Genomic DNA, 22,328 nt, shown 5'->3' with positions numbered 1-22,328 from the left:
GGACCGGTCTCCACTCCATGCTTTCTCAATTAAAGACTATTTATACAATTGAAGTGTTGTCTGCCATCTGTGGGTAGCAGGCTTTGGCAGTTGCTCGGGGAGGGATCAAGTCCCAGGGGCGGGGCGGGGCGGGGCGGGTGGGCTGGGCTGCCCCCCAATAACAGGTGCACATTCCTGGGCGCCTCGTCACTTCCCCTGCGCTGGCTGTCCTGGCGGCTCACCCAAGCGGACTCACTGAGCGACGCGGGCGGGCTATGACACCAGGGGCGCTACTGCTGCTGCTGCTGCTGCTGCTGCTGCTGGGGGCGTTGGGGGCACCGTTCGCCCCGGGTAAGTCTGGGCCTCAAAGGGGTAAGGTAAACATGAGATCTAGAAACAGTCATGCCCGGATCCCCAAGTAGCATCCTCCGTAAGGCCTAGAGCTGAGACATGGAATCCCAAATACTAGCTGGGTGACTGTGGGCAAGTCACCCCACCTGTGTTCTTTAGTGTCCTTGTCTGCAAAATGTGAAAAAATACCTACTTTCCGGAGCTACTGTGAATGAGGATGAATGGAGATGATCCAGGCACAGTGCCTGGTATCTGCTCTGAGCTCCTCCCTCAGTATTTTCCCAGGCCTCTGAGGCTTGCTGCGTAGGGAGGTGTTGTCTCTGCGTGTGAGTCAGTGGATACTGAGTCCTGGTCCCTTCCCCCCATTATCTTCTCTTAGCCGTCTACTGCGAGGCCTAACCATTTACCGGTAGAAATTCATCACCCTCTCCCTGACCCATCTTAAAATACAAATGCCCCCAAGAGAAGTAACACTTTGAGCCAGTAGGCAAGAGCTGGAGGTCTTGGGGCTCACCCCGAGTCTGGATGGGCTGGAATGGGTGAGTTGGGGTGAAGGGTAGAGCAGGTAATCACTGCACACTTCAGTTAAAGAAGGAGGTATCTTTCGAGCCGTGGGGTTTCTCCAACGGAGGCTGGAACACCCAGATAACAACAACGAGGAAGCCTCGGAAGTCCAGCCTTGACCCCTGCGGGGAGTGCGGTCTAGATACCCGGCCATAGGGGCAGAGCTGGCGGGTGGGGGGGCGGGGCGGGGCGGGTGGGCGGGGACATGCCTGCTCTGCCAGCTGATTGGCTGGCAGGTGCGCGCTGGCGGGGCCCGAAATTAGGGGCTACCAGGCCGTGAGGACCGCTAGTCCCACCACTCTCTCGGCCCCGCGGCAGCCGGAATCGGGCTTCTGCTTCCCAGCCCGCGGCGCCCCCACCACCTCGCTCCCCACCACTCCCCCGGCTTTCCGGGATCCGAATTTGGAGGCCCCTTAAAGGGTCCCCGTTGCTCTTCGCCCGGTCCTGCAGAACGGAAGTGGGGATCCTGGACTTCGGTCCCAGACGGTGGAGATCGGGATGGCTTCCGTGCTGATCCGAGAAGCCAAGAAGGGAGACTGTGGAAATATCCTGAGGCTGATTCGGGTGAGGGCTGCAGGCCGGAAACCGGGGTCCCAGAGGGGGTCAGAGCGGCGCTGCTGGAGTGGGGGCGGGAAGGAGGAGGTGGGAGCAGAGGGAGGAGCGCGCCCAGGGCTCCTCCTGCCTTAATCTAGCCTCTGTCCGCACGCTGTAGGAACTCGCTGAGTACGAGAAACTCTCAGACCAGGTGAAGATCAGTGAAGAAGGTACGGGCCCAACACCTGAGTCCTGACGGAGGCTGGGGTGGAAGTGACGGATGGGTTCCCCAGGCAGTAACTCCAGACTGGGCACACACCCAGGCCTTCTGTCTCTATCTCTTTGTCACAACTCCGATCTCTGCAGCCCTGAGAGCAGATGGCTTTGGAGAGAATCCTTTCTATCACTGTTTGGTAGCAGAGATTCTTCCTGCCCCCGGGGAGCCACAGGGTAAGAGCACTCCTAGCTCAGAGGCGCCCTCTCCAGTCAGCCTCAAAGGTCTCTCCCCCAGGTGCCCAGCGGCCTGACCCTTCTTTTTTTCTCTCTCAGGGCCCTGTGTGGTGGGCTATGGGCTATACTACTTCATCTACAGCACATGGAAGGGACGAAACATTTATCTGGAAGACATCTACGTGAAGCCAGAGTATCGGGGTACTGGGCAGAGGCCAGGCTGGGAGAAAAGCAACCCATAGACTGGACCACCATCCCTTGCCTCTTAATCCTAACCTATGGTCTTTTCTGATCCCCTTCAACTCAGACAATCCCTCTTTTTGTCTTTTTCTCCCCACATCAGGTCAGGGCATTGGCTCCAAAATAATCAAAAAAGTGGCTGAGGTGAGGAGAGGGATGGAGCTACAAGCTGGGCCCTGGCAAAGCAAAGCTGTATGGGAGGCACCTGGGTTGAATGGAGGGCGAGAAAGTCTTTTCCTTTTTGACCCAGGAAAGTGAGTGGTGTCTTCTCCCACAGGTGGCACTGGATAAGGGCTGCTCCCAGTTCCGCCTGGCAGTCCTAGACTGGAACAAGGGGGCTACGGACTTGTATAAGGCCCTAGGAGCCCAAGATCTGACGGAAGCTGAAGGTTGGCACTGCTTTCGCTTTGAAGGAGAGGCGATGAGGGAGTTGGCAGGAAAGTGACGCCATCCCTTGGGGATCTCCATTTCAGCTTCTTCATCCCCACCAGCTCAAGCAGTCCTCAGAGACTGTCTCCACTGACCAAGGCCTCCCGGAAGGAAGGGAAGGAGGGTTGGAGGTGAATATTCCCAGATGGAAAGAACAGAGGTGAGGAAGAGGCAAGCCTTCCCACCTCCTTGTTAAGGGTAAAAAATAAATGAGAATTCCTATGTGTTGATGTGGTGTTGGGTGGAGGAATTGAGGATGTGACAAGCTTCAGCTATTACGACCCTTCCTCAGTGTTTTCTGGTCAGTGGATATTGCTCCTGGGGATAAAAGTGGGCCTAAGATGACTTTCACCCACAATGGACCAGAGTATTGGCTCTGGCCTCTAGCATATATATCAGGCTTGTTGGTCAGGTTTGGGACCCAGACAAAGGCCTCCAGTGTCTGGACTGGGCTGTGTGGAATCCGAGACTGAGGCAGGCCCACCGACTCAACAGATGGAACAGGCTGCCACCTGGTGGCGGCATTTTAGGGACACTGGGAAGGACCACTGGCCCCAACTTTTAAAAAATCCGCTCAGCTAGCGAGTGCTTTTTCTTTTTCAAAAGTCACAAAGCCTTTTTTTTCAGTTCAGCAGAACCAGAACAAACCTTTAGGACCCATGGAGACAAGAAGGGAAACAGGTTCATTTCCTACTTTCATAATATTTTATTATACAAGTAATGCAGGTTTGTTGTAGAGAAGTTTGAAGGGACATATAAAAATAAAATCCATAGCCTTACTTACATCTCTACTCTTAACCCTTTGGTACTGATTCCTTAGATTTTTTTCAATGTACATATATACATATAATTAGTTAATTATGTGGGGATTTATGGGATCAACTCTTTTGCCACCTGTTTTTTCATTTAACAATAAATCAGAAACATCTTCCTAAGTTATTAAACACATCCTCACTTCCAGTGGTAACATATTACTCCTTTTGTGGAGGAACCATTGGTTAAATGGTCATAATTTAGACACTGAAAGTGGACCAGCAGGTAACATAAATGTGTAAATTGTAAAACACAGGATCAATGGAGCCTAGAGAGTTGAAGATCCATCTTAAAATTCAAAAAAAAAAAAATACAATTCAGCCAAACAACACTTCAAAGGCCCAAATTCTTCCAGAGTGGTGCCAGTTTTGGGCCCTTAAAATGAGTTTACAACAGATGGGCCTTTAGGACAAACTTGATTGAGAAATAATGAAGCTTGTCTGCCCCTTCCACAGATGGGAGCAAGAAGAATCCAGTTTCATGCCCTTGGCTCATCTAATCTGGCAGGGATGAATATCTTTTAAACATGAACAAGTTATCTTTTGATGGCACTTTTTAAACTTAACTCAGAATGAATTATTTCTGGAAGGACACACAAACAAGCAGAGAGTGGTTGCTTCCAGGGAGAGGAACTGGGTGTCCAGGTAACGCGAGGAAGGGGACTTTTCCCCATGCCACTTTGGATCTTCTGAATTTTGTGCCTCGCCCATGTAGTACTTCAGAAAAATGAATAAATAAAACTTTAAATACTAATGCAGAAGAAAAGATTATGAACTAGGAAACAATATTTCCAAAATGTATCTTGCCCCCGTCCTGTTTTGTCTTTGCTTTTCAGAGTTTACACTTGTTTTTTTGTTATTCGCTCACCCTGACCCAGATCTTACCAGTTTTCATAGGGTGTCTTTGCACCCCGGCATCAATCCATTCTGCAGCCACCCCATGGTCTCCCACCCACTCATCACTTCATTAACCTCCTGTAGGGTGATTCTATTAAGTGCTGGGGCTGACTAGTATGGAGTGAAAATCACCTGGGTTCTGTCCATTCCAGGGAGAACAGAGGGGAGGGCATTTAGGGGGAGGGATTTTTAAAGAAAGAATAGAGATAACTTAAAATATCTCTCAAATCTGTCCACATCCCTAACCCCACTTCCACTATCACCTCTCTTTGAAAATTGCTATAACCTCCTAACTGATCTCCCAGCCTCCTTCTGTAAGTACCCCCCTTCCATGGGGTTATTTTTTTTTAATCATAGATATACAGTATAGTATTTAAAGTGTCAAATATCTCTACAAGACCTATATAAGAAAACAGTAGTCTCCCAATTCCCCAGCTCTTCAGAGTCAATCACTTTCAATTGAGTTTTTTAATTGTATTGTTATGGGGGGGTTTTGTATTCACCTTCATATTTCAAATTCAAAATGGCATACAGATATTGCTACTTTTTTTTTTTTTTTTTTGGCCACATTGGGTCTTCGTTGCTGCACACGGGCTTTCTCTAGTTGCGGCGAGTGGGAGCTACTCTTCGTTGCGGTGCGCAGGCTTCTCATCGCAGTGGCTTCTCTTGTTGCGGAGCACGGGCTCTAGGCGCGTGGGCTTCAGTAGTTGTGGCGCACGGGCTTAGTTGCTCCGAGGACGTGGGATCTTCCCGGACCAGGGTTCGAACCCGTGTCCCCTAGCATTGGCAGGCGGATTCTTAACCACTGCGCCACCAGGGAAGTCCAGTTATTGCTACTTCTTGATGTTTCTGTTTCGAGCACTAGTATTGACCTCCCATTGCTAACCCTCTTTTCCAACCCCTCTTTCACCCCATCCCTACTTCCCATCCTCCCATCCCTCCAATATTATATCATAACTCTGGATGGATCTGTGTTTCATGTTTACATGTTATGATTATGCAAATGCTCTTCACAGTTGAGCCATGTGGATTGTTATAGGTGTTTTTCTTTCTTGCATCATTTTTGTTTTCCCTGAAATTAATACTTGCCTTGTCTCCTTTATTCATTTGCTTAGTTTTCTGTGTACTCTAAATTATCCCCCAATTCTCCCCTAGTTATGTTAATCTCTTCTTAAGAATATACAAACACGTAAGGAATTTGATCTATTTCATTTTGAAGAACTTTCTCACGGAGCCCTTAGACCTGCTCCAGCACACAGTCTGATCTTTAGGCTGCACTGTTGGAGTCCCCTTTCACATCCATCTTAGGGACCTTTGCCCCTCTCTTGACAGCCTGTTTCCCAGAACCCATGTACTCACCTTTCTCGGTTTATTTTGATGGAGCTTCTTGAGAAAGGATGCCTGGGAGGTAAATTTGTTGGAATCTTACAAGTCTGAAAATGTCTGGTCTGCTCTTGTGCTTAATTGACAGTGTGGATGGGTATCAAATATTAGATTGGAAATAATTTACCCTAAGAATTTTGAAGGCATTTCTCCATTGTCTTCAAGCTTCAGAAACTGAAAGTTTGCTGTATTGCTGTTCAGAAACCTGAAATTTTTCTTATTCTGAATCCTATGTATGAAGCTTATTTTTATTTTCCTTCCCTCTTTCCCCAACCACAGCTTTTAGGAGCGTCTCTTTATCCTAGAATTCTGAAATCTTCCATGGAAATGTCTTAGTGTTTTCTCAGTGGGTCTTTGCAATCTGGAAACTCACGTTCTTCAGTTATGGAAACATTTAAAATTTTTATTATTATTTTTTGGGTGATTTTCTCCCTCCATTATCTCTGTGATCTTTCTGGAACTTTTGTTGTTATTCAGATGTTGAATCCCATGGACTAATCCCATAATTTAAAAAAAAGATTTTTTTTCTTTCCTTTTTTCCCCATCTTCATTTTCTGGCTCTACTTTCTGGGAGATTTCTTTAATTTCTATTTTCCAACCCTTCTACTGAAATTTTTTAAATTCCCTAATTGATTTTATTTATTTATTTTTCTTCCAGTTTTAATGAGATATAATTGACATAGCAGCACTGTATAAGTTTGTGTGCAGCATAATCATTTGATTTACATACATCATGAAGTGATTATCACAATAAGTTTAGTGAACATCTATCATCTCATATAGCTACAAAATTAAAGAAATAAAAAATTTTTTGTGATGAGAACTTAACTTTCATATATATAACGTACAGCAATGTTAATTATATTTACCATGTTGTACATTACATACCTCCTTCTACTGAATTTTTATTTTTGCTCTCATGTTTTTAATTTCTAAGAGCTCTCTTATTCTCTGCATTTTAAAAACATTCTGTTTTTGTTTCATGGATATATGTCCTTTTCTCATCTGAGAATATTCATCATAGGTTTTTTAAAAAATGTTTTTCTCCTTGTGTAGTCTGTATTTCTTCTAAACTTTCTTTCTTTGTTTTGGCCTCCATCTTTCATTTTAAAGGCTTTCCTCAAATGTCTGGTAATCCTCAGTTGTCTGCTCATATTTAAGATCGGGACACTAAGGTACTGATTGGAAACTGTGAGTGTGTCTGTATGGGATGTAGGGAGGCAGGTGGACCGTGAACTTTACTATAGGGTGAGCCATGAGGCCATTTCCTTGAGGAACCCCTGATGTCAGTACCATTAGGTCTTTTTCCTTGTCTGGTTAGATTTCCCAGAGAAGATGCTTCCAAACTCCTGCCTGGAGGGTGTAAGCCTGGTTGTAGGTAATCTCAGAGCTGGGTGAAGAGGGAGTCTGGGGCAAGTCTCAACATTCAATCTGTAACTTTCATTTTCAGGATCTATCTAGCCATCCATCTATCAATCTATCCATCTTTCTATCTTCCTCTCTCAATGTCTCTGTGTATTTAGAAGTCCTAAGGCAGGACTATCCTGGCGGTCCAGTGGTTAAGACTCCATGCTTCCACTGCACAGTGCATGGGTTCGATCCCTGGTCCAGGAACTAAGATCCCACATGCCATGCGGTGCGGCCAAAAAAAAGAAAAAGAAGTCCTAAGGCAAGCTGGGGCATTCTGTTGACACATTCTGTATAGTCCAGCTAGAGTAATTTCACCTACAGGCAATTTCACCTAAAGGCAAATTGGCTGAAAATCCAGTCACAGCTCCCACTGCTGTCAGCACAAAGTCCAAACTTCTGGCTAATCCCTCCAGGCTCTGGCCCAAATCCCCATTATCTGAAATATTATTCCAGCCTTTTTTCCCCAGCAAGTCAGTTCTGACCATGTTAGACTCTTTCCAGTACCTCAAATGCACTGTAGTCTCCCTTCTGGGCCTTCTGTACATGCCATTTCCCCATCTGAAATGCTGTTCCCCCTTTTCCCACTCTCATCCTTGGCCTGAATGAACAATGACTAAAGCAGATGAAAAAGAGCAAAAGTCAAATCTGAGAGGACTGTTGCTGCCAGAGGCTTGGAAATTGATGATGGTGCCATTTCCAAGACAAAATTCAGCCACTCCTGTTGCTTAAGGGTCCAAACCCAAACATTTTAGTCTGACAGCCAGCACTCCTGATAATCTGTCCCACTTAATTTCTCTAATTCTCCCTCCCTACTCCTTATCAGAATCACTGCTGATAGTCTAGTCCCTTTTATTATTTCTGCTACCCTCTTTACTGATGTTCCTTCTCAGGCACTCTTGAAGGCACCTCTTCTTTTGCCAGCCCTTTATTTATTTATTTGTTTCTTTGTTTAATTTTTGGACACGCTGCACGGCATGTGGGATCTTAGTTCCCCAACCAGGGATCCAACCGGTACCCTGCAGTGGAAGCATGGAGTTCTAACCACTGGACCACCAGGGAATTCCCTGCCAGCCCTTTAAATACTGTTGTAGTTGAGAGTTTTATCATGGACCCAATCCATTTCTAAGTCACTTTTCTTTAGACATCTAATTTTCTCTTATAGCTTTAACTATGTCTAATACGCTGATAATTCTCACATTCACCTCTCTAGCCCAGATGTCTCCTGGGCCACACACTTGTGTGTCCATTGACCTACAGGACATTGGTTCCTTCAGTTAATATTTGCCGTGCCATGTATACACTGATATGTATAAAGTTGATGCCTAATAAGAACCTGCAGTATAAAAAAACAAACAAAACAAAAAAAAAAAAAAAAAAAAAAAAAAAAAAAAATATTTGCCGTGCCAGGAACTGTGCTAAGTACTGAGTATACAATGCTGGGGACAAACAGACCTGGAACCCAGTCTCTGATCTCATAGGGCTTACTCATAGTGTGATGGCAGAAGACAGACGCTGGATAAATGATTAAAATTACAACCATGATGTGTGCCACAAAGGAGTATGGGATGCTTTGGCAGTGTAAGGCAGGGGACCTAAACCAGTGTGGGCATAATGGAAGGCTAATGAAATTATATTTAAATTGGGATCTGAAAGAGAAGTTTGTTGAAGACAAGGGAACATGACCACCTGGATGGTGGACCCTCAAACTCAAAGAGCACAATCAAACTCATTGAACTCATCAACTTCTCCTCCAAAACTTTTTCTCGTATGTTCTCTCTTCCATGACTGGCATCACCATGCACTCAGCAATCCAAGGTAGAAATTTGTGTTCCTCCCACTTCTTCACTGACTCCACCCCATCCTTATCACCAATTCTTGTTGATTCTATTGCAAATTTAACAGGCTCAAATCAACCTGTACCTCTGTTGCCCACAGCCCTAATCCGAGGTGGTCCTTAGCATCTTCCTCACCTGCAACAGCTCCTCACAGCTCTCACTGCCTTCTGGGATGCCCTTTCTCTTTAATCTATTCCCCACAGTTGTAAAACATAAATCTTATTACATTATACTACTGCTTTAAATCTTTCAGTGGCTCTCCAGTATGGATAAAGTGAAGACCATTTTCCTTAACCTGATTTACAAGTCCTTCACAGTCTAGCTTCCCTACTTCAAGCCAAACGCTATTTGAACTAGTTGTGGTTCCCCAAAGGACATGTTCTTTCTGCTCCTCTGCACCATTGTAGTTCTTGTTCTCTCAAGAATACTCTTACTGCACTTTTCCTCTAGCAAGTGCCTATTTATCCCTCAAATCTCAATTTGCATCACCTCCCCTGCAGTAGTCTTTCCCTATCACTCTGAAGAACAACTGACCATTGTTCGTCTCCTTGGGATTCCCTCAAAACTTAGTCCTTATCTTTATCCCATGTTCAAATGAACTCCATGCACTTACTTGTTTAAATGTGTTTGTCTGCTCCTTCCCCAATATATTATAAAGTCCTTGTTTTGGGGACCACATCTTGTCTTTGTATCCTTACGACCTACCACAGTGGATGGAACACAGTGAGGGCTAAATAAATATTTGCTAAATGATTACTGCACAACACATGATCCTAATTTCTTGGCTATTTTATTCACTTCTATCGAAATTTCTTACTTATCTTAGTTTACGAATCCTAAGTTTCCCCTTCACTATCCTTTCTCTGTAACAATTTTTCCTCTTTTGGATTTTCTCCGCATTTAGATATCAAATCTTGTGCTAAGTTGCATTTGCCTTTCGGTACTGCCTTGAAATCTTTCTTTAACCTTTCTTTGTATGCATGACCAGAATCTTCTCAAGGCAAGAACGTGACTCTTAAACCGCATTGTGCAGAGATACAGAGGCTCTAGAGAGTCCAGTCCGCCTTGTGGACTGTAAAGCCCAGCGCGTGCGCACCAGGCCCTTTTTTTTTTTTTTTTTTTTTTTTTGCCTTTCGACAACTCCTTTTTTTTTTTTTTTCCTTCGGAGCGTGCGCACCAAGAAAGACAAAGGTGGGGAAAGTGACCAAGCAATCATTCAGGCGCATGCCCATCCCTAACTTGTACAAGCCTGCTGGAGCGCACCGTGGCGAAGTGGGTGTGGTCTGACCAGGAGCATCAGAAGTCCAATCCGATTGAGTGAGCGCTGTCCCTCCCTCCCCATGATTGGTTAGCTCCCAGTGTTGTGGGGCGGTAAAAGGAAGAGACAGGGGCCGTGGAGAGGTGGGGTGGCGAGGAAAGAGAACCAGTCTGGTTCTGCGCAAGCGCAAGTAAGCGACCAGGAGGGGGCGTGAGAGAGTGAAGAGGAGTGTGGAAGCCCTGATGCGCTGGCCAGCGCGAGCTGGGTCGCCAGCCTTAACGCCTGCGCCTTGGCCCTCGGGGCCCGCGCGCGGCGGGCGGGTGCCCGGTGCGCCTGCGCAGTAGGCGGCGGCGGCAGGGGGAGGTGGAGGCCGTGGAGCGGCGGCGGCAGCAGCGGGTCCCGGGACTGAGGCAGCAGCGGGGGCAGCGGCGGGCGGAAGCTGAGGTGACGAAGGCAGCGGCGGCGGCGGTGGCCGTTTCCCTCACGGTGGCGGAGACCAAGGCGGCGGCGGCGGACGGGGAGCGGCCCGGCCCCGGCCCCCTGCTCGTTGGCTGTGGCAGGGCCGCCGTGGGGCCGGCCCGGCTCCCGCCCCCCGCGGCTCCCCCTCCGGCTCCTCCTCCGGGGAGACGCCGGGGACCTGGCCCGGCCCGTACTCAGAGCGCTGCTGCAGCCGCCGCCGGGGGAGTCGGAGGCGGTGGCGGCGCCATGGGCGGCCTGGCCTCTGGGGGGGATGTGGAGCCGGGACTGCCGGTCGAGGTGCGCGGCTCCAACGGGGCCTTCTACAAGGTGAGGCGGCGCGCTGGCCGGGGACGCGGTCTTCAGCCCCCTCCCTCCAGCCAGAGTAGGGAAGAGTGGGGCGGGATCGACATTCTGGAGCTAAGCCCTGACCCTTAGAACCTTAGACCCACGCTCCCACGCGCGGCCGTCCTGGGGGGAGACCTCTAGAAGTTAACCCCTTCCTCTTATTTTTGAGCCCTCTATTACACCTGCTTTTACCCGCATCTCCGGGATTGAGCATCAGGGCATTATTGTACTTGGTTCAGCTCCCCTCCCAACCCCCCAGAAGAGACCCCATTTACCCAGCGTCTCGTTGACTTTTCCTGTCTCTGGTAGAAGATCTACCTTGGATCTGAATCACGTCTTCCCCACAGTCCAAGCACATGGAGAATTCTCTTTATTCTCCACTATTACCCCCTTGGGAAGGCCGTCCCATATTAGATCTTTTCATCTTCCTCGGAGAGGCCTCTGCTTACTGGCTCTGGAAGACTCACCCCACTTTCATCTTATATTTCTGTTCCCACCCCAAGGAGAAACGGTCAGAATCTGTTTATGACATTTAGTATCTTTGACCTCAGGAACTCTGGGCTGTAGCCGTCTAGTTGCCTCATAGCCATAAGGTGGCACCTTTTCTCAAGTCTCTCACCCCACCCCTTTATTCCAAGACTAGCTGGTCTACTGTTTTACCCAGGGATGGTTTTGTATTTGTCATCTCACTTTGACCTCATACATTTAGATCATTCATACAGTTTCTTCATCTTGAGGAGTGTAAGCTTCATATCCCTGATCTCTAAAAGGGGATCTCACAAGGATTCCATCTGTTAATCTTCTTCTTAAGGATTTCCACTTCTAGAAGACTTTTGGCCAACTCGCCCAGTTTGGGAATCCACTAGCCTTTTTTTAAAGGAGAAGGAGACTATCTTTAAAAGATCCTTGTTTACTTCAGGTCCCCCGTTGCCCAGGATTGGGTTTTTTAGAACTCCTTTTATTACCACCTTTTAAATCTGTTCTGAATCTTATTTTTTAGGACATTTTTTTCCCATTTAGATTAAGCCAGAGGGAGACCCCTCTTGCCTCTCAGGAATTTTTCTTTATGTGACTGTTGTTATTTTGAACCTCTTTGGACTTTATGCCTGGAATTGTCTCAGAGACTTTCCTGATTCCTGTCTTCTCTCATTTTACCCTGAGGAGCAAGAGCAGAGTTATCTTATCATAACATTACTTGTGAGGAGAAGAACCCCCTTTCCTTCACTTCCCCTCAAGCCTTTCCTCCCATAATAGACCTCTCCACCTTCGTGCCCTTGGAAATGACTTTCTTGAACTCCTTCCCTGTGAAGTCATATCTTGCTATAACTGGAAAGGGTCTCATATTTGCCCTTGGAGTAGGTTTCTGCCCCAACTTCGACTGGTAAGCTCAGTGTAGTCACTTTTGACCCATTCTAAATGCCTATTCATTTCTGCCTTACTTCCCTCGCCAGATTTCTTTATATTCTTCAGTGCCTGTGGGTACCCACATCTATCTTAACTTAACCTCTCAATATAAGTCGTTAGCTTTTTATCCTAATATTTCTGTGTAATACCCAGAAACTACCTATTCCATTACCCAGCTAAGATGGAAGAAGGAAGCTCCCAGCTGATTCTTTCTGTCATTTTTTTTCTGCATACTTTCCTAACTCATGGGACTTTTTCTTCTAGCCTGCCTCCATAGCATTTCTGTTTTCTTTGGCAAAGTTTCTTAATTCCTTTCTGATTCTGATAGAGTGCATTTGTCTCTTATATCCTTTTCCCCCAAACTTGCATTACCTTTATTGAAATACCCTTCCTCATAAGATTTTAGCCTCATTTCCCACAGTATCTTGTCCTTCATCTGGGTCCTTCCCATCCCTAAGAAAAGTGATTCTTAAACTAAGCCTGAGATCAAGATATGATGTTTGCTTTTGTTCTAGGAAGCATGGGAGTCAGACACAGCTGGGAAAGATTGGTATCCAGTTCAAATTAACTGTGTGAGACTGCTGGGAAGGGACATGTTTCCCTTTCCACATATAAGTGTCCAACAGAAAATGTGTCTCTGAATCTTTCTCTTTTCTCCTGTGGGCTATGGCAGTGATAGACTTGATTGAGTGAATTGGGGCTAGGATGCTTTGAATCAGAGAATAGAGTTTGGACTTGAGCTGGAAGCCAGGTAATGTGGATTTTGTGTCCTGGCCACTTTAGCATTTTCTGCCCCATGCCTCAGTTGAAAACAACAGTAAATCCTTAAATTCAGACTAATCTTTCTTCAACGTTCAGTGCCATATAGATACTTGCCCAATCTGTCCTTGCTGCTGATTTTAATATTCATGACTCAGCAAACTTCAGTGTGGTTCAAGGAGTGTTTACATTGCTTCTAGAACTATAAATTTGGGAAGGTTCTTTTCATCCCTCTCAGAATTGGGTCCTAGTGTTGTTGATCTTCTTCCAGGATAGAACTGCAAATGTCAGATCTGGGATCTAAGTTATCATTTAGCTATCCCATCAGCTCTTCCTTTTCTGTCAGAACTTAATGTGTTTTGTTCTCTAAGCGGTGCTCTCCCAAATGAAATATCTGTTCACCTTCCAGGGCACAGTCATCCAACTTTCCAGACCTTACCTGGATATCCCAATTCCAATTCCTTTGTTAAGGAATATGGCATCCTCACCTTCAACACGTGATTTTTATCCAGACCCTTCCTGATTTTCTTCTAGAACTCCCTCCTTTATTTTGAGAACCCAGGACTAGAAGATAGGTTGAAGGTGGGACCTAATTTTGTATCTTATAATTTGAGGAAAGTGAAGTACTTAGGAACCTAGGACTCTCACTTCCTCTGTCCAGTCCTAGGCTCTATAAGCCAAAGCTCCATAAGCCCTGGCCATTGAATTGAATTGAGTTATCCTTTGGATCTAGGTAGCCTTCTAGAGATTCACTCAACTGCTCTTGCCCTCCTCTGCTTATCTTCTCAATGAGCATGGACTGAGCAGAACTAGGAGCTCACTTTATACCACTGGTATTTTTGGAGGAAAAATACTGGGGTAATGTGGGTGGAATTAAGGAGCAGAGACTGACTTGGAATGTGAAGTTGAGGAGAAAGCTTGTTTTGGAGAATCTTTGAAGGAAAAAGACCCTAGAAGTATAAGAATGAGTGACGTTTAGTTGAACTGCTGAGTTATGTGAGGGAAAACTCCATTCTGAGCTTTGCATTTCTGCCTTGGGATCATGGTAGCTTGAAAAACCAGGGTAATGTTGCTACCTCTGCCTGAGGGCCAACCCTGACATGTTGGAGGAGAATTGGATTAGAGCTTTAGACATATCCTTCGTGAATGAGTGTATCTAGGAGTGGGGATCTCTTCACAAAAGAGGCAGGCAGGTGATTCTCTTCCACTATGTTTTATCTCATCCCTGAAATGTTTTGAAAATAGCTAACTCTCTCTTGATAAACTGTTTCTAAAGCTTAGAGATAGACGTTTTGGATAAAGAATTGGATAAAGTCAGCTGTAGAGGCTAGATGAAATGTTTAGAGAAATCCTTATAAAGGAAGAAAAGAGGAGGACACTTAAAAAGGAGCTAAGGAAAAAAGAAGAAAAAGAAAAAAAAAAAAAAGGAGCTAAGAGAAGAACCCAAAAGGGAAGAGAGGGATTCGGGCAAATAGAAGATGTGAGTGGAGAAGAGTAGGAATGCGTATTGATGGAGCTGAATGAAGAGTGGAAAAAATATTACCAAAGAAGGGAATGGCAGAGAAGGCTAAAGCATGGGTAAGTAAGAGGCTAGGCAGTACCAGGAGTACTAATGCCTTGGGCAGAAGTAAGGCTCTAAGTAGTAAGACTCCATAACAAGATCCTTTCCCGAAAGAAGAGAAAGACGGCTGGTATCAAGAGTGAAATTTTAGGTTTAGATTTAAGGAAAAAACAGTGTATTAAGTGTTTATGATTGATCAGTTCTCTGAGGTGGGAGTGACACAAGTGTACATTTTTGGTGTTTTCTCTCCTAAGCTCATATTTTGTTCCTTCCTGCAAAGCTCAGGAATAGTTCTTCATATATTAGCTTTTTGAAACCCCTAATTTTTAAAAAAATCTAATGAGGCATAATTGACATACAATGAAGTACACCTATTTAAAGCATACAATTTGTTAAGTTTTGACATACATATAAAACAAACCATCGCCACAATTTCTATCAATCCCAAAAGTCTTCCACCAACCACCAATGCCTTTTGTCACTATACATTAGTTTGCATTTTCTGATTTTTGAAAGAAGCGAAAAGGCAATTCAGTAGAGAAAGGATAGTCTTTCAACACATTGTGCTCAAAGAAGTGCATATTCATAGGTTAAAAATGAAGTTTGATTGTATCTGGCACCATATACAAAATTTAACTCAAAATGGATCATTGACCTAAATGTAAAATAAAAACTATAAAACTCTAGACAAGGACATTAGGTAAAGATTTCTTAGATATAAAACCAAAAGCTCAGATACAAAAGAACAAGTTGAAAAATTGGACTTACTCAAAATTAGGGATTGCTAATTTTGAAAATGTGAAAAACAGGAGAGAAGGTAGGAAAATTGGGAGCACAGGATTGAACGCATAGCTTTGGCTTCCTCAGTGAAGACAGAAAATAGGAGGTGGGGAATTCCCTGGCAGTCCAGTGGTTAGGGCTCAGAGCTTTCACTGCCTTGGCCAAAAAAAGAGAGAGAGAGAAAATAGGAGGTAGACCAGCGATTCCAGCTATTCAGTCGTCCCTGTTCCTCTCCCTTGTCATCATCTCAAGTTTGGGGTCTTCTACAAATTTTATTACTCTTTTCAAATTCTTAGCAGTGTCCTAGCATTTAGAAATCTCACATCTTATATGCATGCAAGAACCCTTCTAGATTTAAATGACCAGGGCTCCTCTACTCCCAAGTGAGATGTAGAGTCCCCTATTTCTCCGCATGCCCTAGTGTATGTCCCTCATTATTATTGTTTGCTATTCAGATCCATCCTATTAGGCCTCTGTTCTAACCCCAAGGAGTTCGGCGCCGGGCGGCCGAATGGGCCGAGATGCTGCCCGTGCGGCGCCCTCTGACCACCTCCGCCTCCCTCACGGTGCTGGCCGAGGCCTCGTACCGGCGGGCCCCGGCTCCCAGCTCAGCCCTGCTCGTCCGCTCCTCCCAGCCCCTGCCCGACGTCCAGGCTACCGAGCACCTTCCGCCCCGGCCCACCTTCATGCCACTCAGCCGGAAGCCGGGGGGCAATGCCAGCTACCAGGTGTATGACAGCCTGGAGCTGAAGCGGCAAGTGCAGGAGAGCCGAGCGCGGGCCAACTCGCTGCCGCCTTCCACCTCGGCCTCGAGGCCCCCTCTGCACGGGAGCCAGACTGGGAAAATGAACTGAGCAGCAGCAAACGGGGGCGGGGGCGGGGGGCGGCAGGGCATGGCGAGAGGAATAAAGAGCGCCAGAGTCCAGGAAACATTGGTGGTCTGTGGCTTGGAAGCGCCACTCCTTCTGCCAGCCTGGGTCCCTGCCCTTGGCTTCCTGCAATAAGCCAGTGTCCCCTTCTGGGCCTGAGGGTCCCCTTGGTTTAGTGGCCACAGTCCTGCCAGCAGGTCCCTCCTGGTCCTATACCATGCACTAAGTAGATCTGCAGCTGCAGACTCCAAACCACTGGTCTCTGGGCACCTCCTCTGTGTCTCAGCTGTCCCTGTCCCCAGAGAGCCTCATACAAGAAGCTGCTTCCAAACTGGGAGGTTCCACATCTGGGCAGGTCCAGCTCCACGCCCAGTGAAGGGCATGAAGAAGGCTGAGGCTCTGGACTCCAGCCAGGCCTTCCCCAGGGCTCTGAGGCCAAGGTCTTCCTAGTCTCAGGAGGGGCCAAGAGATGGAATGTGTCATTTGAACAAGTGAGCCAGAGGGTGGTGAGTGAATGATTGACCACTCGAGGGGAGGTGGGCCGGCCTCCGGGCCCTGTTTGACTGTCCAGGCTCAGCTTACCTGACCCTGGTTACCAGCGAATGCCACCCTGGGCCCTCCTTTTCCTCCCCCTCCCTCATTGTGACCCCAACCACCTGCCCCATTATGACCCAGTCCTTCTCCCCCTCTGGCTCCCAGTGAGTATGTGGAGGCCAGGGGGCCCAGGCAGTCCTGGGACCCGCGGCCATGGGTGAGCAAACCCACTACCGAGCCCAGCCGTGCTCTGGCACCAACCCCAGGAAATGCCAGGACCTAGGAGACTCAATTCTTCTGATCCTGGGCAGCTTCATCTTGCTCAACGTGGGGATCAACGTGGTGACTCTGGTCAGGGCAGGATCAGGGCAGTGGGGTTGGGGGAGCCCTGGGGTCTTGAAGGGGCTGAGGTGGGAGGGCTGCTGGGGTGTGGCCGGACAAGGGTTGGATTTCAGGGCTCACCCTGCTCCCGGCCTCCCCCCTCCCCTGCTTCCCTCAGCTCTGGAGGCATCTGAAGAGCTCCTTGCGGACACTCTTCCATCACGTTTTCCCCAAAGGTGAGTGGGCGCCAGCGTGGGCTCAGGGGACGTGGGCCTGTCCCCTTTCTTCTATCCCTGCCTCGATTCTCAGCCCCTCAGGAACCCAGGCCCTGTCCCATCTCGCCTTTCCCCGCAGACAAGCAAGCCAGCTGTGTAGGCAGCCATCGCATGTGCATGCGCTGCTCCGTGGATCCCAACAACCTGTGCTCAAGAGTTTCTTCCCGCTTCCGCCATCGCCCAAGCTTCCTGCTCGGGCACCCAAACCACCTTGACTCCTGGCTACCAGTCACAAAACATAAGAAGGCTTCTGGGTGCTGCTGGATGCCGCCTCAGTGTGGACGGGCTGGGGCTCCCATGGAGGCTCCACGGGGACTGTGGAAGGAGGGGGTAGTGGGAGCTGGCGAGGCCCCTCCGGTCACAGCCTTAAAGTCCCGAGCCACCTTTTACTCCAGGCAAGAGACATCTTCCAAGCTCCGCAGGATGAGCAAGGTGGACGTGCTTCCACTCCGCCTGCCCCAAGAGAGCAAGACGAAGACCCCAGACTATGACCCAGCCCGGGCCCAGACCCGCCCCCCAGTTCAGCCCCCTGCGCATGCTCCGGCCAAGGCCCAGACCCTCTCCTCAGCCCACCCCCCTGAGCACACCCCCCCCCAGGCCGAGACCTGCTCCCGAGGCCACGCCCATGAGCACACTTCCGCCCAGGCCCAGGCCTTCTCCCCAGTGGACCCCACTGGGCGCACACCTGCCAAGGCCCAGAACTTCTCCTCAACCCAGCCCTCTGAGCACGCCCCACCTCAGGCCCAGACTTGCTCCACGTTCCACCCCCCTGAGCACACCACCCCCCAGGCCCAGACCCCCTCCCCAGCCCTCACCCCTGAGCACAGCCCTGCCCAGGTCCATGGCCCTGAGCATACCTCAGCCCATACCCCAGCCCAGGCCCAAGCCCAGGCCCCCTCAAATGCCTCAGCCCAGTCCCTGGGCCACACTTCTGTCTGCACCCTGACCCATGCTCATCTGACCTATACCCATGCCAACACTCTGGTCCCTCCCCCACCTTCGGCCCCAGTCCCTCCCCCAACTTCTGCCCCTGCTACTACTCCTGCCCTAGCCCCTACACCAGCCCCTGTCCCGATCTCTGCCACAACCTCTGTCCCAGAGCTGGTCATGGCCCTGACGACCACTCCAGTCCCTTCCACCACCCCTACCCCCATCCTAGCTTCTATTCCCTCTACCTTGTCTGCCTTCAGCCAAGGCCTCTCCTCCGGCCAGGTGGTCTACGATGCCCACAGGGTAAAGCAGAACGTGGTCCATGTGTGTCCCCCTCAGAACTCTGGGTACTCCAGAAAGGACTTGGGTACCGTCTCCAGGCCCCAAGAGGGGCATGGTCTGGTGAGCTCTGGTACAGCTGAGCAAACACTGAAGCAATGTAGTGGGGACAGTGCCAAGCCCTCCACAGGATCCATACTGGGTTACCTGGAGTTGGGGAATATGGAATGGAAGACCTCAAATGATGCCAAAGACAAATTTGTGCAGTCCAAGACCTTCCCTTACTGCAGCTTTCATCCTTGCAGTTCTGAGAAGAGAAACACGGACCCCCAGGCTCCAGTCTACCCCAAATTCCTGGTGTACTCCAAGGATGCTGCACCTTCTCAACCTTGCTTCCATTCTCCAACCAGTGCCCAGAGCTCACCATGCGCCATGCCTCCACCATGCACTCTTTCTCTGCCTCTTGTTTCTCCCAGATCCTTTGTCTTTCATCAACACAGCAACCACCAGAAGCCCTCCGCCTTAATACAACCCCCCACCTTTCCCCCAACCTCCAAGTCTCCTCCGTCTGTCCTCTCTTCCCAGGGCCCCATCCCTCCCCAGTTAGCCACGACGTCCCAAACCCCAAACCAGCCCCAACCCCCTGAACTTCGTGAGACTCTAGACCTCAACCAAGGCTCTGTCCTCCAAAGGACCCCAGGCCCTGCAAACGAGAGTAGACTTTGCAGAAACCCAGGCCTTACCCCAAATCCAGGCCTCCACAAGAACCCTCTAGGAACTGACTCTGTCCAAGCTTTGGGCCCACATCAGACCCGAAAGTTATTTAGATCTGAGGCAGTTCCTCGAAAGGAGGATGCAGGGCAGCACATACCATGGACTTCTGTCCCACCCAGTCAGAACTCCTGCTCTCCCAAGGCTCAGTTGACCTACAATGACCTGCAAACCTTCTCAGAGGTACCTGTGCTGATTGAGCTGCAATCATCCTCCCGGCGAGCAGGCAGCCAAGACTGGGTGTACCACCCCATGGATACAGTTCCTCCAGCCTGCCAGAGCTATCGCCAGATGTCTACGCCTCCCAAGACCAGCTGGAAGCCCTACTGTCCTGGGTCAGGCACCCGGCTAGGGCATGTGGTCTTTGACGCCCGCCAGAGACAGTTCAGAGCGGGCAGGGACAAATGCGAAGCTCTGTCTCCCAGGCGCCTTCACCGAGAGACATCCAACAACTCACCGGAGACCATCAAGGGGTGGGGATATCAGGGGACAGATATGCATGAGGAATAAAGAGACAAGAGAAGTGTTCTGTGGTTGTGTGAGGACATCCACCCCAGCCCCATCCCACAGGGCCTGATGAGGACCTAAACTATCCCTGCTTTCCCTCCATCGCTGTCTAGCTAAATCCGTTATCCCCAAGGCCCTAGAGCTGCATTGTCAATTACAGTAGCCACTAGCCAAATATGCCTATTAGAATATAAATTAGTTAAACTTAAGGAAAAGTAATTCTGTTAAAATTTAAGTGAAAAAGTTAAAAATTCTCTTCCTCAGGGAACAGAATTTCCCTGGCGTCCAATTCTGTTCCCTGGTGGTCCAGTTGTTGGGACTTGGCGCTTTCACTGCTGTGGCCGGGGTTCAATCCCTGGTCGGGGAACTCAGTCCCTGCAAGCTTCATGGCTTGGCCAAAAAAAGAAAAAAATTCTGTTCCTCAGTGTCATGATCTTCTAAGTGCTCAGTAGTCACATGGAGCTAGCGGATACTGTATTGGACAGCACAGATTTAGAACGTTTCCATCATCATGGAAAATGCTATTGGAGAGCAGTGCTTTAGAGTTTAGAGCAATTTTCCTTTCCCTGTCACCCACCCCCAGCATCTTAAAGCTCCCCCAGAGCCCAGAGAACTCAGTTCTTTTTAGGGTGGCTCAGAAGCCACCCTCTGGGGAGGAGGTAAGATGTAGGCATGGACACCCAACGCCTGATTTCCCCAGACTGTGAGAAAGAGCCCAGGCTTCAGTTTTCCTGATCTGGTCTCTTGGGTCACGACCAGAGGTATGCAAACTTGCCTCCCCCGTTCTGGGCTGTGTTTGGGGCTCGTGGTTACTGAGGGAGAAGACCTCTCTTGGTCAGTGACTAGGAAACCTTGTGTTTGAGGCTCCCCAAATTGAGCCTTGGATTCTGACGGTCCCCTCCTTCATAGGCCTCTAATTTTCTCCAGGTGTCTCCACTTAATTTTCTTGCCCATGGACTTAGGCCTAGTTCACTGTGGAGACAGACCCCTGGGAAAAAGGAATGTAAGAATTCCTGGTCCAGCATGCATTGGTCTAATCTGTGAGCGTGTCTCTGGTGTCCTATCTTTCTGTCCTATTATTCTGGCTCCTAGTTTCAGCCTGGACTTAAGCTGTGTCCATGATAGCACTGGCCGCTGAAAGCAATTTCCTTCCCCTCATAATTTTTCATTGCCCTGCCCTAGCCCAGCTGGAGTTTCCTCTGGACTTGATTTTCAATCCTGATAACTCTTCTGTATACACACATAAGCTGCGAGATTGCAAAGTGTTTTCCCTGCCACCACTTGTGTGTCTGAGGTGGGCAACACTAATATGTCCCTTCCCTGAGTCAGATGTCCATCCCTGGGTCACTACAGGCACACTATCGGTGTGTTCTTGTCTAACATTACCACCACCGATTCCAAGGAGATACGTCCCAGCGGGAAAGCCCATTTCCAACACCTCTCTGGCTCAGCTCTGCCCTTGGACAAGTCATGTGCAACCTTTCTAGGCTTGCAGTCTCACCTCTAAAATGAAGTTATAATTGCATGCAAGAACCCTTCTAGATTTAAATGACCAGGGCTCCTCTACTCCCAAGTGAGAGGTGGAGTCCCCTATTTCTCCGCATGCCCTAGTGTATGTCCCTCATTATTGTTTGCTATTCAGATCCATCCTATTAGGCCTCTATTCTAACCCCAAGGAGTGTTTGTGCGGTTGACCTGGCCTTGTAAAGACACAGAATAGTTTATCTGCATAGGAACTACAGCTTCCGTCAGGCACTATTTGAACGGAACCGGAAAGGATGTGGGGGCGTGGCCCCAACGCCCTGGTAGTTTTGAAGACAAACTACAACTCCCAGGATAGCCGCGAGAACTCTGCAGCGGGAAAGGATGGACTGAACTCTGACTGGAGGCCGGGCCGGTCCGGAACCACCCCGACAGCCTCCAGAAAGGGGCGTGGTTATAATTTAGGGGCGTGGCCTTGCAGGCAGCAGGAAGAAGTTACCTGTTGAATCTTCCTATCCATTCTCTTCCCAGCCTTTGTAGCTACCCCTAAGAGGGAAGCCGTAAACCACTAGCCTCTTCTGAAAAAGAGGTAAGGGGACGTAGACAAGGGGCAGCGAAGGAGGCTACTGCATTCCTTAGGAGGGGCCAAACAGCTACTTTCTACCTGCTGAGTCAGGTGAACCGTTCCATGGGGGCGGGGAGCAGCATATGAGAAAAGGGCAAGGACGGAGGAGGTGTTTATTTGTTCCCTTTCAAGACTAAATTTAGGGCCCTTCGTCTGCAGACCCATTGGCGGACTGTGCCTTGGGAACCCTCTTGGCCTCTGGAAGAGAAAAGAACTGGGGCCAGTTTTCCTCAGCAAAAGGAACGGCCCGTCTGGGCTTCCTCCCGTCTGTGTATTTCCTAGCCC

The 22,328-nt window shown here is 48.7% G+C and overlaps 1 protein-coding gene across 2 annotated transcripts; it reads left to right on the top strand.

The window, feature by feature from the left end:
- The first annotated feature begins 1,088 nt into the window (after nt 1-1,088).
- Nucleotides 1,089-2,773, top strand: LOC309650176 (thialysine N-epsilon-acetyltransferase-like). 2 transcript variants are annotated; one of them, XR_014257442.1, is made up of 6 exons: nt 1,089-1,458; nt 1,607-1,658; nt 1,795-1,878; nt 1,978-2,079; nt 2,222-2,507; nt 2,592-2,773. XR_014257442.1 is itself a non-coding variant. In XM_082441217.1 (6 exons), exons 1-6 carry the CDS (start codon nt 1,393-1,395, stop codon nt 2,561-2,563), a joined length of 513 nt encoding a protein of 170 aa, XP_082297343.1. In that variant the 5' UTR covers nt 1,089-1,392; the 3' UTR covers nt 2,564-2,773. The 2 variants fall into 2 exon arrangements, 1 of the variants encoding a protein (XP_082297343.1); XM_082441217.1 differs by having other exon boundaries at nt 2,222-2,262; nt 2,396-2,773.
- The last annotated feature ends 19,555 nt before the right edge of the window (nt 2,774-22,328 follow it).

Source organism: Balaenoptera physalus (genome assembly GCF_965194825.1).
Source record: "Balaenoptera physalus genome assembly, chromosome: 20".
NCBI classification, from domain to species: Eukaryota; Metazoa; Chordata; class Mammalia; order Artiodactyla; family Balaenopteridae; genus Balaenoptera; species Balaenoptera physalus.
Note: the sequence above shows the minus strand (reverse complement) of the source record. Positions and strands in the feature narration are given on the sequence as shown.